Genomic DNA, 18,324 nt, shown 5'->3' with positions numbered 1-18,324 from the left:
CACCTGTGTTCTTGTTACAAATACAGATTTCTGGGCCCCATCCCAAGTCTGCTAAGTCATATTTCTAACTTCGTGGCCTAGGCATCTTATTTTAACTAACTGCATGATTATGACATACAGACAGTTTTGGGACCCTCTGAATTAGGTGACCTCCAAGACTCTTCACAGCTCTAAAAATGTGACTTTCTGATTTCTGTTTCTTTTATCACTGTTTGTCCATCTTCACTACTACATACTGTGCTAAAAAAACAAAACAAAACCACAAAATAAACCAAGACCATGATTAAATCATTTTGTAGCCTAGCAGCTACACAGTGCCTGGTATGTAATAAGAACTCAATAAATATTTGAAGAATTAATTAATGGTAATAAAATAAATGTATATTATTTCATGTGGGTCCCAATCACCTACAGATAGAGAAATCCAAATAGAAAATATTCTAAACTTTCCCTGTTTAATTATGTACTCCGTCTGTCCTACCACACATTTCAAATAATGGGTTGTGAGTAAGAGGTTAATGCATATTGAGAGACCCAATAAGAAAGTGGTTGAGACTCGCCTGTGGGCTAGATTGGGCCACAGTGTTTCCTGGTGCACCGACCACTGAGGGAGGGTCATGATTCAGCAGGAGTTAGTCATCCTCTCCTTGACTTTCCCAGGTCCAGAAAAAGCCATATACTGATCAGGTGACAGATAGTCTTGGGGCCATCCTGCAGGTCTTTGAACCTGCAAAGGCCATCGCAGGTTTCTGTGTGGCCCCAGTGAGTGGGAAGAGGTCCTCATCTTCTATTAGAAGTTACCCATAAATTCACCAGCAATGTGTGTCAGCCAAGCAAAGTGTCCCCAGGAAGTCTGATGCCACCTTTTGTGACCTCAGAGTCCCTTCTCCCAGACCCCTTCTGAACACTTCACTGACCAGCCTTTGGGCTTCCCCAGCTCAGGCACTGTCTGCTGGCCTTGGAAGGTACCGGCTCAGGATGAAATCTGTCACGGGGGTGGGCAACTTAGCCAAGGGGAGGTAGAGGAGTTTGGCGTCCAGGCCAGGGTTGTAGCGGATGCGTGGGCTCCGGGAAACGATGGCGTGTTCCATGCTATTGGTGACATCTCTGAACCTTGGCTCCGCTGACCGAGTCATGTTTGCTAACTTCTCAGTATCTGTTTGGGGGAGGGGGGGAATAAAAGGCTCTATTATTTTTCCTTAATGATGGTTCTTTCTGAATTCCATTCAAGCTCCCTTTCCATCAAATAACTGATCTAACATTTCAGGCAGATCCACCACACCCTCCAGGTTGTCCCTTACACAAACATCCTGTAAATAATCTTATTTCTATTCCTAAATTCAAGAATTGTGTATTGTACTAATTCAAAAGAATATATCCATCCCTATGTTCATTACAGCATTATTTGCAATAGCCAAGATACGGAAGCAACCCAAGTGCCCCTCCACAGACAGGTGGGTAAAAACATGGTGGTACATATCTACAAGAGAATACTACTTGGCCATAAAAAAAATCTTACCATTTGTGACCACATGGATAGACCTATAGTGTATTATACAAAGTACCCATTATAATATACCTTATTTTGTTATTTGTATGATTAAAATGCCATACAATTTTACTTATATGTGGAATCTAAAGAGCAAAATAAATGAACAGAGAAAATAGACACCTACTCGTAAATAGAGAGATTGGACTGATTGTTGTCAGAGGAGAGAAGGTGAGGGGTTGGGTGAAAAGGGTGAGGGAGTTAAGAAGTAGAACTTGGTGGTCACCAAATAGTCATGGAGACCTAAGTACAGCATAGGGAATGTAGGCAATAGTATTGTAATGACTACATATGGTGCCAGGTGGGTACTTGAAATATCAGGGGGATCACTTGGCAACGTATATGATTGTCTAACCACTATGCTGTGCACCCGAAACCAATACACAATAGTATTGAACATAAACTAATTGAAAAAAAAAGAATTGTGCTTTGAATTACTGCTATTGTGTTAGACTAGCAACAAGAAAACCTGTTCCCTGTTCTGCTGTGTATTAGTTGTGTGACCTGGAGCCTAAACTGTCATCATCTGTAAAATGAGGATGATAGTACCTGTCCTAGAGAATAAGAAATATAAATAATAGCAGGTTGGAAAGTGGAGGAGGATGAAGTAGGAAACAAATGTATTTAACTGCATGGAAAAATTGGAAGGAAGTAAAATATTGTCTGGCTGTTGGGATTCCAGTTGCTGGAGGGATTTTTCCCTCCTGCTTACTCCCTAGAGTCCCCAAATTTTCTGTAAAAGCATACAGGGAAAAAATGTCATTAGAAAATAGTAACACTGCCCTCACCTTGGTCACAGGCCATTGTGGGGTTCAAATGATCTCAGGCACAGACAGGTGCCTGGTAAGGCTCTAACAAATGTGAGGGTATTCTGTTAACACCGGGCACATGAGTGTGGAGGTAGGTACAAAGCACCCAAGTGGTCCAAGCCTGCAAAAGCTCACCACACAAACAGGAGAAAGGAACGAGATGCACTTCTGGGCTCTGATCTGCATGGGTGCCCTTGGGCTTGTAATTCAGTGACATCTCCAAGCACTCTGAGGGAAGTGGTGCCTGAGAGTCAGACTTCGAGATAAAGGATTGAAACTTGAAAACAAAGAGAGAGCTAAAGTGGGCCTGACTTTGGAGATGGTCCAGGGAGGCTAGGAATTCACCCCTCTGAGCCAGACACTGAGTTGATGAGGGCAGGACAATACCATTTGAGTATCCTTAACCCTGACTTTGAGGAACTTGCCTTTCTGTTTCCTAGAGAGAAGACTACTGCAGTGAAAAAGAACAAACGACCTTTTGGGGTCCCCAAAGGAGCCACTCTGACTTAAAAGCTGGCCTCTCTGTAAAGTGATAATGTCTTAGGATGTGAACACTCTGCCCTCCATCCTTGGGCCTGACACACAGTCCACTAGCAGCAGGTCCAAGCCAGGAGGCAAGTGTCAGGGGACTCATTCAGGATGCTCAGGGCTGAGTACGCTCACTCAGAGCCAGGAAAGGCTGTGTGGCCTGAAGAGACAAGGAAGCTGATGTGATAAGATGATTTTGGAACTAGGTTCTGAAAGATTGGAAGGACCTACACAGCCAGTGGGATGGAAAAAGCTGCCTGAGACATGAAGTTGTATAAGGCACATTTGTTCATTGTTCTTTCAAATATTTATGGACCCCCTATTTTATGCTGGGCACCCTGTTAGACATGAAGTAGGAAGGGGGACAGAGGTACCCATTTAACTGGTCACTCTCCTATATAGTGAAGAGCATGGGCTTTGGATTCAGGCAGCAGGGCACATTTGTGTTATTGTGAGAACTCAGCATCAGGGACCAGGCTGTGGCACTTACGGACCCCATAGTTGAGTTTCTGGCCTCTTCTCCTTTGCCAGGGACAACTACTTCTGATCTAGTCCATCCCCAGGAAGGGAGGGGACCAAAAGGGGAATTTTTGGTGGCCTACCTGGCAGGGTTGAGATACAGAAAAAAACTTGGCAGGCGACTGTGTTGCCTGTAGGCTGTGGCTCAACTCCAAGCCTATTAGGATGAGAATACTGTGCCCTGCTCACATGCCTGCCCTGGTGATTCTGTGTGCTACTTCTTTGGGAATGTTCCAGTGTTAAGTGGTTATTAATTAGCGTACATATCACTCCAAGATACCTAATCTGGTCCAGGGTTCACAGGCCACGGGACTGTCTGGCCATAACTTGCTGGAATTTCTGCCCAGTTGAGCTGTATGACCACTCCTAAATCTTCAGTCTGTCTACACAGCACCTGCCTCCTTAAACACTGCCCTCCTTAAACAGCTCCCCCCCCAACACACACAGTTCCTATAACCACCAAGACTTCATGCCTTTGCTGTTCCTTCAGTGGATTTCTGCAACAGCCTCCCAGCTGGTCTCTTGTCTCCACCCTTATCCTTCCTACAGCAACACAAATCCAATCAGGTCACTTCAGAGCCATTTAACAGGCTCTCCAATGCCTTCAGGATAGAGCCACACTCAGTGCGGCCATCAACGCCTCTACAAACTGATTCCTAATCACTCCCAGCCTCACCCCCACCGCAATCCCTTCACACTTCTCTCAGGCCAAACTGTACTAGATGATGGCTGAGATTTAATTCTCTGAATGATCCATGAGAGAGGAGTTATTACACTTTATAAGGAAGAAACTGAAGTTTAGACAAGCTGTGAAACAGCCGGAGAGACGGCTATGATCTAAACTCTGAATCCACACTGGCTCCAAAAGCATGCAGTGTAGCCTGGCCTCCAAACACTGCTCATGCTCCTCCCTGCATGGGAAGTAACTGCCATCTCTTCCCCTTCTGGTTCACTCTTCAAAGCTCACTAAACAATCCGTTGTCACCTCTGTGAAGGTTTCTACAACAGCAGAAGTAAGACTGCACTGTTGCTTTGTTGTTGTTTTTTAAATTATTATTTATTTATTTTTGGAGAGAGGGGAAGGGAGGGAGAAAGAGAGAGATAAACATCACTATGTGGTTGCCTCTCATACTGTCCCCTACTGGGAACTGGCCTGAAACCCAGGCACATGCCCTGACTGGGAATCGAACCGGCGACCCTTTGGTTTGCAGGCTGGTGCTCAAGCCACTGAGCCATACCAACCAGGGTGTTACTTTGTTTTTGTTTGCATGTTCATTGTTGCATGATTCTCCTGTGGTGTTGTATTTGCTTCTACATCTCCTCTGCTAGACTGATTTCTGGACACTTTGTCTCATCAGCTCTGTGTCCCCATACACTCCAGTTAAACTGAAGTGAAAATTAGAGAGTATAATCACCTGGAAATTTTTTGACCTAAAAGTGGTCAAATGCTGCCTGAGATTTTTTCCCTGCAATTATGGTATGGACAACATACCATAACAGATTACTCAGCACATGGTATTTTGTAAACTCAGTCCTTACTGTTCTTCAGAAGAATGATAGCAGTTTTTGATAAGTGGTTTTCAGGGGAAGTTCTTTCTCCATGTTCTTTTAAGGCCCGCAGAGATTACAACTTTTGCCTTTACGTACTTAGAAAACAGCCTAGTGAGGTTTTCCAGGCACAGGCTGAATCCCTGTTTCACCCTAGGCCCCATAAGAGCCCCATAAATAATTTGGGCCACTCTTTCATAAGAGAGAGTTTTAGGATGACCTCACAGAGGATATATATTATTCCCCACCCACCCACACACTCATCTATTTCCCTTGCTAAGAGCAACAGCTACAGATTTTTCTCTGGAGATTTTTGCCTCTCCCTCTCTGAGTCTTTTGGTCTGGCAGAGCACGTGACCCAGCGTGAGCCAATCAGATCTTTGCATTCCCCTGGGTGCAGTGATGAGCTCATGGTTGGGCACATCCTGCTGTCCCTCTGACTCTGATCCTGCTATCTTAGGTCCATCAAGTCAGACTGCATCTTAGGCCTTTTGAGGAACTATTGAAAGAACTATCCCTGGGAGGAGATGAGGAGATGCTGCAGCCACGTGACCCCCACAGGGAACAGAGCCTATGATACTGGAGCCAACACAAAAGAAGCAGAGCCAAGAAATAGGGTAAAACCAGATCCTAAAAATATCATTGGTGGACTTGATCAGGCTATGCCCAAGGGCCATCTCCTTCAATTTTTTTACTCATGAGTGTCAAGAAATGCCCTTTCTACTTAAATAATTTGGGTTGCATTTTCTGTCACTTGTCCACTGACTGAAAAATTCTCAACTGATGTAAAATTCTTTGGGCTTTTTTTTTTCTCATGGAATTCCAGTACATCCAGAACTAAAAGATTACTTTCTTCAAGGAATATTTCTCTGAATATTTTCCCCTAAATCAATGGATGAATGATACTTCTGTCCACCAGGTTCCTTGAATGATAAACCTAGCACTCATCCAAGATGGCTTTCTCTCCCTCCCAGACTAGCAGACCTAATATACACCTGGCATCTATCAACTTCTTTCCATTTTCTCCACTTCCTATGTAGTCCGAGCCAGTGTGGAGTCTAGCCTGGAACACCATGGCAACCAGAGCAGTCCTTCCTAATTACAAATCAGATCATCTCCTGTGCATCCTCACTGGGCTTTGCTGCTCTAAGTTCTCCTGTTCCCCTCAGTTCCCTCACACAGCTCCCCACCCTGTGGCATTCTTAAAGTTCCTCTAGAGACTTTCTTGTCTCAGGGCTTCCTGCAAAAACTTCCCTGCCTATCCCCTCTTTCCAGTCTTCAGCAATGCCTTATTTGTTCTTCCCCAAAGTCAACTCAGAGAAGCCCTCCTCTACACCATAATCTAAACTGGGATCCAACTCCCAGCCCCATTCTTCTCCCACAGCCCTGTGTTTCTTTCCATGGCACTTGTGCACATTTGCCTTTAAATGTGTGTGTTTATTAAGATCTGTCTCCCCTGCTGAGCCTCAAGCTGCAGTGAGCTGTGAGCCCTGCTGCTCAATGACCCACTCTCGCTCACCAGCCCCACGTGGTGCCTGGCAGGTGGCAGGCTCCCAATAAAATGTGCATTAAGTAAATAAATGGTTGTCATGGTTTTGGTGTCTTGACTTTTTACTCTGTTGATGTATGATGTGCAGGAGAGTATGCCACTAAAAGCAAACCCGCCGGGCAGTTAGACACTGGCCACGGGTTTGATTGAGTGATTACACGTAACCCATCCAGGGTTTCTGGGTGTGTTTCAACACTCATCCCTTTGGATTTTGGATCATTACTTTCTAAGAATATCTCTTTGCAGTGCAAGAATTACAGCTTGTAGATACCAGTGTAATGGAGGGGAGGAGGCCAGACTCCATCTGAGGGAGGATAAAAACCACTTTTGAATCAAATTGTTCTTACCAGGGATCAGGTCATCTTCTAAGCACTTTATAGACACGAATTCATTTCATTCTCATAACTCATTTCAGATGGAAAAACTGAGTAACTTGCCCAAGGCCAGCAAGAGAGCTGAAATTTGTGCTCTGGCAGCCCAGTTCCAGAGTCTAAGAACTTACCTGCAGCAGTAAATTGTCTTTTGGGGATGTTCACAACAGAAGCCAAATAAAGAGAGGGGGAAAATCTGGGTTAGGGAAATGAGTAACTAGACCACTGAGGTCCAACGGAAGCAGGAAGGGGCTGGGAGCCTGCATGGCTGCTTCACTCTGGCCCAGGAAAGCCTCCTGAACCAACGAAGGGCCAGCCCTACCTTCCTGGCCAGCAGGCAAGTCACAAAGAAGCACCTGGAGAAGTGAGCTGCCTGCCAAGGAGGTGCCAGGTGATGGTGTCAGAACCAATTTATAGTGACAGGTCAGAGGCTGCCCACTCTCCAAGGCAGCTACAGAGATGGCTCTGAGGTGCCAGGAGCCAGAGAAATGGAGAAAACTAGGAAGTTTTCTGGATCGTCTTCTCATGAAATCAAACCTCAGCTTTGAGATTAGATGATCTGAGTGAATGTGAGCACTTCTGGTCCTCAGAGTGGCCTTCTCTCTCCTACCATGAGATGCTCTAACAGGCGTTTCGGCCAATTCCTCCTCCACTGCACCCACAGGCCACACCCCCTCCTCTCAAGCCTCAATGGCCAGGGTTCCATTCATCCATCAAACTGGAAGAACTGCACAAAGTTTTGGGGGCAGCATAGTAAACATCCGTAACGACCCTCCTCCCTTCACCTCAAACATCTGAGGTTCAAATCCTTAGCTTGGAAAGGAAGAAGGGCCTGGAGACGCTTCCTGTAAAATACTCCTGTGCTGCCCTGGCTGGCGTAGCTCAGTGGATTGAGAGCGGGCCTGCGAACCAGACAATTGCGGTTCGATTCCCAGTCAGGGCACATGCCTGGGTTGCAAACCGGTTCCTTGCAGGCTAACTACCAGCAGGGGATGCACAAAAGGCAACCATACATTGATGTTTCTCTCCCTCTCTCCTTCCCCTCTAAAGATAAATAAATAAAAAAAAAATACTCCTGTGCTCCTTTTCCTCTTTATTAATTTAACAAGCACTTAGTGTGTGCAAGATATCTCAGATACTACTCCTCATAGCAGCCCTGTGAGGCAGACACTATCATTAGCTCCATTTTATGGATGAGAAAACTGAGGTATAGCGCTATTAAGTAACGTGCCCAAAGTCTCCTAGCTGGTAAGTGGTAGAGACAGGATTCAAATCCAGGCAGTCTGGCTCAAGCAGCTGTGTTCTTAGTAACTTCTCCGTACTTATGTCAGTGCATTTTCACCTGATTCCCTAGCATCATGACATGGGGCAGGGGAGTGGGTGCCAGGAGCAGGCAGCATCCCTGGACTGCATGTCTCCTAGCGTCCCCCCGTCTCCCTCGAAGCTCTAGTTCTGTCACTGACAGAAGTTGTCCACTTGGTCTCTGTTCTCAAATCTCAGCTCTGTCACTAGCTGTGTGGCCTTGGCCCTTTAACCCCTCTGAGCCTCCACCCCATCCTCACTAAAATGGAAGTATGTCAGTGGCCCCCAAGATCTCCCTGTTCCTCTCCCTGTGAAGGAAACTCACAGATGCGGAAGTACTCCTCTCCGTAGCTATCCCGCGTCTCCTGAGGCAGCTGCTCCCACAGCTTCTGCATGCGCGGCTCTATGCCGTCCCTGCCCAGAATGGATGTCCGGTAGTTCCCGGGCTCAATGATGCTGACTTTAACTCCAAAGTAGTGGAGCTCACGCCTGGGAAAGAAGAGTTGGATTCAGTCTGAGGCTCCAAGATGACAAAGGGTCACCAGGGGAGAGTCACTTCTGATACCTGTTTAGGCGCTGATCTCCTCAGGAAATGAGGCATTCTCCCTACCCCTTGCAGCAGGCCAGCCTTGGCTTTTGTGCAAGTAAACCCTGTTGTAGGGCCTCAGCCCTTTCCAAAGCCTGGCCTCTGGGCAATTGACATGAGGCAAATTCAAGTTAACAAAGAATCTAGACCAAAGCCTTACCTCCCACCAGGTACCTCCCACTCAGCCCCATACCCAGCACTCACATGGCAAAGGGGATGAGAGGTCAATACAAGGCCTGCATCCTCCTCAGAGGGTCTCCCACAAGCACATCTATCCCCAGGCCTCTCTGTTTGGGAGGCAGTCCCCTCTAATCCCACAGGCCCAAATAGGGGTTCACTTATTCTAAAGCAGCTCAAGGGAAAGCAGGAAGGTAGTCCCTCCTAGCACCACTCCGCCTCTTCTCTAGTCCCTTTCTTCTCTTGGTCCTTGGGGAGAGCCCCCCGAGGACCAGCCTGCTTCCTACTACTGTTTCAGTTTCTTCTCTTCCGAACTCCCCTGCCCTGCTGCTGTAGTTCTCCCCGCCCCCAGCCCTCTCTTCCTGAGGTGACACCCCAGGACTCCCACCCAGGGTGGCTTGGCACCAAGGCTCAGTCACCTGATGCTGTCAGAGAAGGCCTCAACACCAAACTTGGAGACACAGTAGCCACCACCAATGACAGCCACACGACCACCAGAGCTGGACATGTTGACGACCCGGCCCCGGGCTTTCTTGACCATGGGTAGCATGTGGAGGGTCACCTCGATCAGTCCCACCAGGTTCACATTGATCACCTTCACAAAGTCCTCTATTGTCAGCCATTCATTGGGACCACTGGGCAGCCCCACACCAGCGTTGTTCACCAGGGCCCAGAGACCTGCAGGGAGACGGAGAGAGAGAACCACGCGGAAATCACCAAGGCCTCTTACCCACTGCTCAGGGCTGTTGAGGATGGTTGAGCAGGTGCACAAAGCATAAGACACCGGGCTGGGGCCTGGGCAGGGAGCTGTGACAGCCTGAAGGAAGATGTGCCTTTTACTAATTAGTTTTCCCTAAAGGGGCCTGTTTTCTGACTCACATAATCTACCAGCTACCTGGGCCCTGTACCAGCTAACAGTCCAGGCTTTAGCTAATGACATCTAAGCTGTTAGCTCTGGGAGAAGAGAAAAGAGATATCATTTTCATACCAAGAAATAAATGTTTGAATTCTTTCTCCCATTATGCTCTGCCCTCTGTATTCCCTAAGTACAAGAGACCTGTTGTATTATACACATTACCAAAGTTACTTCACTCATTCATCCGTTCATGAACCCAGTATTCTGTCAGTTTCAGAGGAAAGTGCTAGAGACATGAAGTGAACAAGACAGGGTTTTATCAATCAAGGAGTTCACAAACCAGAGGAGAAATAACATTTATAAATAAATATATGAAGCATTTAAATAATTATGGAAAGCGTGAAAAGGGCTGTCTGAAATCATCAAATTGAGTTGGTATCAATGGAGAGAAGAATGCTAAGTATTGCCATTCAGTTCTGCAGAGGCCCGGGCTTGAGGAGCCAGGTTCTGGTGCTGGCTCTACCCCAGCCTCGGACAAACCCCTTCCTCTCCGGGCCTCAGAGTCTATGTTGACTGGACCAGAACAGTTGTTTCCAGCCTGAGGTTTGCAATTCTGAGCTTCCCAGGCTGCACCTCAGAACCTGCCCAGGGAGGGGAATGCAGAGGAGCTGAACTCTCTTTGCTTTACAAGTTAAATTCTACTTGGTGGAGGGTGTTTGATGCTTGAAAAAAAAGAAAAAAGAAAAAGAAAAGAAAGGGGAAAAAACCATGTTGGAAAAGCCTCTAAATGATCCCCAAGAAGGCCCTCCCAGTCTTTCATTCAGGGATTCTGTGAGCCCCACTGCCCTGGCTCCTTTCCTTCCCCTCCCCCATAACCCCCACCTTGGCCTCTGCAGCCTCAGGTACTCCTCTGGGCACACTTTCCACTCTTTCCTGAGGGCAGGGCTGGAAGTAAACGCCATACATGGGCCACCCCTTCCCCTAGGGCTCTGGTCCACACAAAAGCCATGCCCTCAGCCTGTCTTCCTGTTTTCTCCAAGTACAGAGACCCCAGAAGACCAACTGACTGGCAGAACTCAGAACCTTCTCGAGCAGAGGAGACTCTCTTGTCTTACAGAGGAGAGAATGAAGCTTCTGAGACCCAAAGACTATGAAACCCAAATGATCTCTGCCTGTGGGTTAAAAACACACACTCACCACTACCTTTGATGGCCCTGGTAAACAACTTTGCCTGCTGGGGAATCAGGACAACCTTTTTTTTTTTTTCCTGCGAAGAGCAACTAGAGAACAGTCAGAGCAGTGCAAAAGCTTAGAGTCAACCTGCCATGTCCAAAGACTGCCAGGAACAATAAGAAAGTATGCCAGAACCCCCTCCCCCCATTTCCCAATGCTTCTTAGAGCAAGGATGTTGCCCAATGGAGTAGGCAGAAAAATGGCCCCCTGAAGATGGGCCCATTCTAATCCCCAGAACCTGTGAATATGGTGGATTACATGGAAAAGAGGAATTAAGGTAGCAGATGAAATTCAAATTGCTAATTCACTGTCCTTAAAATGGGGAGATTAACCTGGACTAGCCAGGTGAGCCCAGTATAGTCAGAAATGTCCTTCTACGTGGAAGAGGGAGGCAGAGAGACGGCAGTGCGCAAAGGACTTGGCCTGACCTCACTGGCCTTGAAGATAGAAGAGGGTCATGAGCCAAGGACTGCAGGCAGCCTCTAGAAGCTGGGAAAGGCAATGAAGAGGATTTTCCCCCGAGAGCCTCTGCAAGGGAACCCAGCTCTGCTGACACCTTGATTTCAGCCCAGGGAGACCCACTTTGGACTTCTGACCTCCAGAACTACAAGATAATAAATCCGTGTTGTTTTAAGCCACTAAGTTTGTGTTAAATTATCACAGCAGCAATAAGAAACTAATACACCCAGTGAAGCATTAACACGAGTGGCTCAGGGCTGAATCTAGGGCGCTGGGCAAGGCAGCCTGCTGAAAAAAGAGACTCGCTCTTGCTGAATTATTCATGACTTAATTCACCCAACAAATATTTGGCACCTAGCTAGATGCCAGACACTGTTCTAAATACTAAGGATATGTAGTAAATAAAAGAGACAAAATGCCTTTCCCCCACCAAGCTTTATTTTAGCAGGGAAAATAGACAATAAATGAGAAAAATAAATAAATAATATTAAGTAGGGAATAGTGGTAAGTACTAAGGGGGAAAATAAAGCAGGTAATTATTGCCTGGTCCCTCCAGGGCTCTCCTGTCCCCACCTGAGGGCACTGACCCCGGACTAGTTCCATTGGGAGTTAGGACTTCCCCTAGGCTGCCACTTCTACAACAGAGCCACCCTGTTCTTCCCGTTCCTGTGTCCATGCCCTTCATGCAGGAACCTCCCCAGGCAGGTCCTTACGCAGTCCTGGTCCAGCCCCAGCCCACAGCCTCCTTTCCCAATAGGAACATCCATTCTGACGTCAGCACTTACTCTGAGTTCAACCTAATATCCACCAGGATGCGAGGAAAGGACAGATGTCTCTGTCCTCAGCCTTCTAGCCTGGTGCATTCAAGGAAAGCAAATGCCTCCACTCAGGGAGTTCAGCCTCATGCTCCTGTCTTGCCTTCACCCAGCTTGGTCCTGACAAGAGCTGTTGGCCAGAACCTCCAAAGTCCCAGAGAAGCAACTCCATCCTTAGAGCTTTGCACATACAGAATACAGCTTCTCTCCCCTACCTCCTATGGCGACCTCCCTCCTTCCCTCTGAGTATCTGGGAGAGAAAACGTCCTTGGGAAATCAGCCCTTCCTGTGGACAGACAAAACCATGCAATGGCTTCTCGTCCCACTGGGCCAGAGCCTCAGCCCCTATCTCCACATCACTTCTCCCGCCCCATCTGAACAACAGGGCCCCTGATAACTGTCCGAAGCCTGTAGGAGAAAGACAGGAAAAGAAGGATAAACTGAGAGAGCTTAGGAATGCAATTCACCCCACCTTGCTCGCCCACTTGGTCCCTCACCCACTGGGCTGCCATCTGGATGCTCTCACTCTTGGTGACATCCAGTAGGGTGGTCTGCAGCCGGTAGGAGGTATCTTGCTGTAGCTTCTGGGCCCCCTCCTGGGTGAAACAAGCAGCCAGCACCCGCATGCCTCGATCAACCAGCTGCTTGGCCAGTAGGTTCCCAAAGCCCGAGTCACAGCCTGTGATGAACACATACTTGTCTGAGAGGTTTCGGACGAGATTGCAGTTCTTGAACCAGCGGTACATAAAAGAGAGGTCTGTGAGAGCCGCCATAGGGCAGGAAAGAGGCGATGGCCAAGAAGGATGGGGCTCAGGAGACAGCAGGAAAGGCTGGTCCTCTGACCCCCAGCTGGCAGCGTGCTGGAGGCTGCTGAGAAGAGCTCTCCTCCCTTCCACTGCTGGCAACACACACAGGGCCCTGAGTGAGCCACTCTATAATTTTTATAGGTGGATGGATGCATCACACACCAATTAGCCCAGATGCAAGAAATTCAAGTCTAACCTGAAGCCTCGTCACCTCAGACAGCCCTGGTAGCTGCCCTTCTCTCTCCCCAGCCCTGATGGGTGAAGGTGCCAGGGATGGGACAGACCCCAGTGGTGATGTTGGTGATGAGAGGTGGCTCACCTGGGTGTTCTGAGCAGGGTAGATGAGAAAGAACCCAGCTTAGAAAGCCCCCCCGGGAATCCCCCATCCCTGGTCCAGAGATTAAAATCATTTGTCAAGAGTGCAGGCATGTAAATAAACTAAATTTTTATTTTTAGAGGAAAAAATTAAGATAAATTCGGTAATGTAAAACAAACAAAATTGGCTCTGTGCATTCCAAACCCCAAGAGAAATGAGTTCCAGGTTACTAGCTCTCTGGAATTCTCTGCCCTTAGGTGAGTGTCCATTATGGGAGGTGATGAAAAAGAGTTTCTCTCTGGGAAGCTATGTCTGCATTGTCCTGAGGCCAGAGGCAGCAGGGCCCTCCTATGTAGGAGGCTGGTGAAGGGAGGCCCCTACTCACGCAAAGCAGAAAGACCAAGGGCCTCAGGGCCTGGGTCCATGGGAAACAATACTCAGATCACCAATGAGGAGTCTTCATTGCACTCTAGGCAGGCCCAGCAACTGGCCTCCCCTAGTGACCAGGCAAATGGAGAAAGTCAAGGACCGAGGACACATCAGCAACCCTGGGGCAGGGCCCCCATTGGGCATTTTTTTTCTACCCCTGGGATCAGACACAGATGAGGTGATCTGGTGATCTGGGGAGCCTGGTGGGGTGGTGGTGATGGCGGGAGGAAGGGATTCTGAAATCAACTGGCACAGTGGTTAGAGGAATGTGCAGAGAGCAGGGAGACCAGGAGGTAGGGGGCTGATAACAGGTAGAACCACAGGTGGCAAGAGTAATAGGAGAGGGGATACTTTGAGCACAGGGAGAAGAGAGAGTTCTGATATGAATATCAATGAGATGAGGTCATGAGGATGGGTCATGAGCTCCTTGGGCAGCTGCAGAAAGGGCCCAGGGCTGAGTCCTTGGCTCTGAGAGGAAAAGGCATGAGAAGATCAGAAGACGGGCCAGACGGCTGCTTGGAAAGTTCTCAGGGTCGGAACTTGGAAGGGAGGGAGAGATTCCAGGCCATGGGGATCACAAGAACTCACAGAAAAGTAGGAGGGAAGCCGGTCAACATAAGGAAATAAGGATGTGAGACAGAGGTGTGAGTCATGAGGGACCACACCTAGGTTTGTACAAGATGCAGGCACAGGGTGATGCTAGAGTCTACAGTGGTTCTTTGAATAAACCTCTAGGGTCACCACTCCTCACGATGAGCCTGATGACCAGCTCCTTCTGCAGCTGACACAAAGTTCCCCAGAATGAAGGGACGAAGATGCTTCTCTGTGCTCCACTGTCTACCAAAGTTGGTCAGTTCCAGAATCGGTCAAAGCAGGTGTCTCCTTGGAAAAGGACAGAGAGCTTGGCTACTCTATCCCAAGGGTGGTGGGAGGTCAGATTGTGTACCCACCTCTGAGGAACAAACCCAAAGCCTATATGGGAAGTGATAGAAGCAAACCTCACCTACTTCATAACCACTCCAGAGCACAGCACCTCTTACACTGGATCCAGGAGGCATTTCCCAACTCTGCCTCCTGGGTGAGTGGACAGGGAAGTCTTGGCTGGGAGATGTCAGATAGTTCACTTGAGGGCTGAGCAGGCCCAGGAGTAACTCAGTTCTTGAGAAGACAAATGAGACCCAGGGCCTGCCTCTGGATCTTGAAGAGCTCTGGATGCCTCTGGATGACTTCAGACTGCCCCAGCACAGGCCTGGGCCTGGCTCATCATCTTATGGGCCTCTCTGTTGACTGCTGGCTAAGGCAGTGCCTCCCTGGGCTCAAACTCCTAACATCACAAAATAGTCCATGGGCTGGAGGCTTAGAGTGCTGTGGGACCACATACAAGGCTCTTTTCCTGGGGCTGGGATTGCCACCTGCTTTCAGATGACAGGCCTCCCTGCTGAGTTGGCACCTGAAGCTGGTGGGTCAGCCTGGTGGTTGTCCACACCCCTACCTCTATCCATGGGTATCTTCAGTGGAGAGGGGCTTTCACCTCCTCTAGGCGATTTCCATCTTGTGGGAGGGGGAGACAGACCAGGGCCAAGGCACACTCTGAGGAGATAAACAGAGGCAGAGGAGGTCTGGCTGAGCCCCCTCCCAGTGTTCACTCTTTCCCAAAAGTGTGGATTTGGGTCCATGAGGCTCAGAGCCTTGAGAAGCTGCTCAGGCAATGGGGCACACATTGTGTGCTACTGGGTCCCTGTTCCTCTGCCTCAAAGTGGGGTTCTTCCCTTCTAATAGCCTCAGAGTCCTGGGAGAACCTGGGGCAGAGGTAAGGAGGAGAGTAAACAACATAAATCTAGAGACTGGAGAGATCACTCCCTCCATCTCATTTCCTCCCCACCCCCATAAAGCATCAGACTTCACATAGCATTCCAACTAGACCCTCCATGCACCCCAGTCTTGGCTTCACAGGGCCTCGGCGGGCCTTGGGGAACTCCAGGTGACCACAGCACCCACCAGGAAGGTGGGCACGTAGTTCATGGGGTAGGGGAGCTTGGACTCTCAGCCAGGTAAGTCCTGTGTGCATTCCATGAAGTTCATCACCATGGATAAATTCAACTTGCATGTTTTCAAAAGATTTTTATTTATTTTGATTGATTTTACTTCTCTGTTCAAAATGAGAAAGGACCCTTACATACTTCCCCATCCCTCTTTTCCATTTCATGGCTCCAATTTAGAAAGAAAGTTTCAAAGAACTCTCTCTCTGGTTTCCTCTTCAACATGATCAGGTCTTTACATGACAGAGTAGTGTCGTCCGTCCCCCCCCCTCGCCGCCCCCCTCCCCCTGTCATCTAACAACCTAAACTCTTTCTTTAGGTTACTAGTTGACCACATGGAATCATGGGTATGAAGCCAAATATCCCTACTGTGTAGGCGAGTCAGCCAGAAGGATGAACCTCTGACTGTAAGACGCTCTAACGAGGAACCCAGATTTCCAGAAAATAGTTTGCTTCTTTCCCCATGGTCCACAGCTTACTCACTGAACTAGAAACTCCTCCCCATAGATCTCCTTGACCTCTGGGCTGGCCCAATCCCATGCCTCCTTGAAGCCCTAAGAAAACATCTCAGGACTGCTCCTTTGGGTGTCGAAGCAATGGGGCTTGATGATAGCTGCCTTCACCCCAAAGTGGGAGAGCTCCCTCCCGTAGGGCACACAGGCAGGGAGGCAAGGAGGTCTTGGGAGATAAACAAAAATAGTACAATCCCAAAGAAGACTGGGGGAAAGTACGTTTGAAAGCCTGGGAAGTTGTGAAGTGCAGCAGCCACGGGGGAGAAAAATCTGGAGGTGAAATAGTCTCTGTGGAGTTAAAGTAGTTATCTATGCACATATACAAACCTATTAGCTCTAAATCCTCCCTATTCTGCTGCAAAGCACCAAGTAAATGCTATTTTGTTTCCTTCTAGTCCCCCTTACATTCCATCAGTCTCCAGTTTTCCCTTTTTACCTCCTCCCTACTCCTCAGCCCCTCCCTCCCCCTATTGCCCTAGTCAATTCCCTGACAGTCTGTCCTCTAAAGGAGCATCTCTCTGCCTGTGTCTCAGCTTCCCCCCATTCAGAGACATCCCCTACCCTCCAGCCCGTGCGTTCTCTAGAGGCTGATTTGATAAATAGCTCCCCTGATTTAATCTTTTCCATGATGTTGTGCTGCCTTCAACAGCACAGAAGTTCGCAGCCTGTCCGGGGGGCCCCCCTCCCTTCATGAGCCCACCATGTCTGCCTCCCCAGGACCCTTCCTGCTAGGCCAGGCCAAGTTGTTTATCCCTGGAGGATCCCACAGCATAGGCAGTCAATCATTCCTCACCCTTACTTCCCACATCCAGGAAGCCTTCCCACCCTACTTTGCTAGGTTGCCAGGTTGCCAAGTTCAGTTCTTCTTTTTTTAAAATTTATTTTTAATATATTTCATTGATTATGCTATTACAGTTGTCCTGGGTTTTTTTCTCCCTTTATTCCCCTCCGCCCTGCACCCCCTCTTCTCACTAGCATTCCCTCCCCCCCACTTAGTTCATGTCCATGGGTCGTACCTATAAGTTCTTTGGCTTCTCTATTTCCCATACTATTCAAACCTCCCCCTGTCTATTTTGTACCTACCAATCTATGCTTCTTATTCCCTGTTCCTTTCCCCCCCTCCCTCCTCCCCACTGATAACCATCCATGTGGTCTCTATTTCTGTGATTCTGTTCCTGTTCTAGTTGTTTGCTTAGTTTGTTTTAGGTTCAGTTGATAGTTGTGAGTTTGTTGTTATTTTACTCTTTGTACTTTTTATCTTCTTCTCTTTCATAGTCAAGTCCTTTTAACCTTTCTTTTAATAAGGGCTTGGTGATGATGAACTCCTTGAACTTAACCTTATCTGGGAAGTACTTTATCTGCCCTTCCATTCTAAATGATAGCTTTGCTGGATAGAGTAATCTTGGATGTAGGATCTTGTCTTTCATAACTTTTTTTTTTAAAGATTTCACTCTTTATTTCAGGCAGAGAGGAAGGGAGGAAGGAAGAGAGAGAGAGAAACATCAATGTGTGGTTGCTTCTCATGTGCCCCCTACTGGGGACCTGACCTGGTTAGCAACCCAGGCATGTGCCCTGACTGGGAATCGAACAGGCAACCCTTTGGTTCACAGGCTGGTGCTCAATCCACTGAGCCACACCAGCCAGGGCTCATGACTTTGAATACTTCTTTCCAGTCCCTTCTTGCCTGCAAGATTTCTAATGAGGTCAGCTGACAATCGAATGGGAACTCCTTTGTAGGTAAGTGTCTCCTTTTCTCTTGATGCTTTTAATATTCCTTACCTTTCATCTTGACTAATGTAATTATGTTGTGCCTTGGTGTGTGCTTCTTTGGGTCCAATTTGTTGGGACTCTCTAAGCTTCTTGAACTTCCTGGAAGTCTATTTCCTTTGTCAGATTAGGGAAGTTCTTCTACATTGGTTTT

The 18,324-nt window shown here is 48.0% G+C and overlaps 1 protein-coding gene across 1 annotated transcript; it reads right to left on the bottom strand.

The window, feature by feature from the left end:
- Window positions 1–381: 381 nt before the first annotated feature.
- Window positions 382–13,344, bottom strand: SDR9C7 (short chain dehydrogenase/reductase family 9C member 7). The gene is made up of 4 exons (XM_037030122.1): window positions 12,774–13,344; window positions 9,358–9,616; window positions 8,501–8,664; window positions 382–1,156 (listed from the first exon to the last, which is right to left on the bottom strand). Exons 1-4 carry the CDS (start codon window positions 13,072–13,074, stop codon window positions 939–941), a joined length of 942 nt encoding a protein of 313 aa, XP_036886017.1. The 5' UTR covers window positions 13,075–13,344; the 3' UTR covers window positions 382–938.
- Window positions 13,345–18,324: the final 4,980 nt, after the last annotated feature.

The sequence above is a fragment of the Sturnira hondurensis genome, unplaced genomic scaffold, assembly GCF_014824575.4.
Source record: "Sturnira hondurensis isolate 20B ecotype Veracruz unplaced genomic scaffold, ASM1482457v3 Scaffold0020601, whole genome shotgun sequence".
NCBI classification, from domain to species: domain Eukaryota; kingdom Metazoa; phylum Chordata; class Mammalia; order Chiroptera; family Phyllostomidae; genus Sturnira; species Sturnira hondurensis.
Note: the sequence above shows the minus strand (reverse complement) of the source record. Positions and strands in the feature narration are given on the sequence as shown.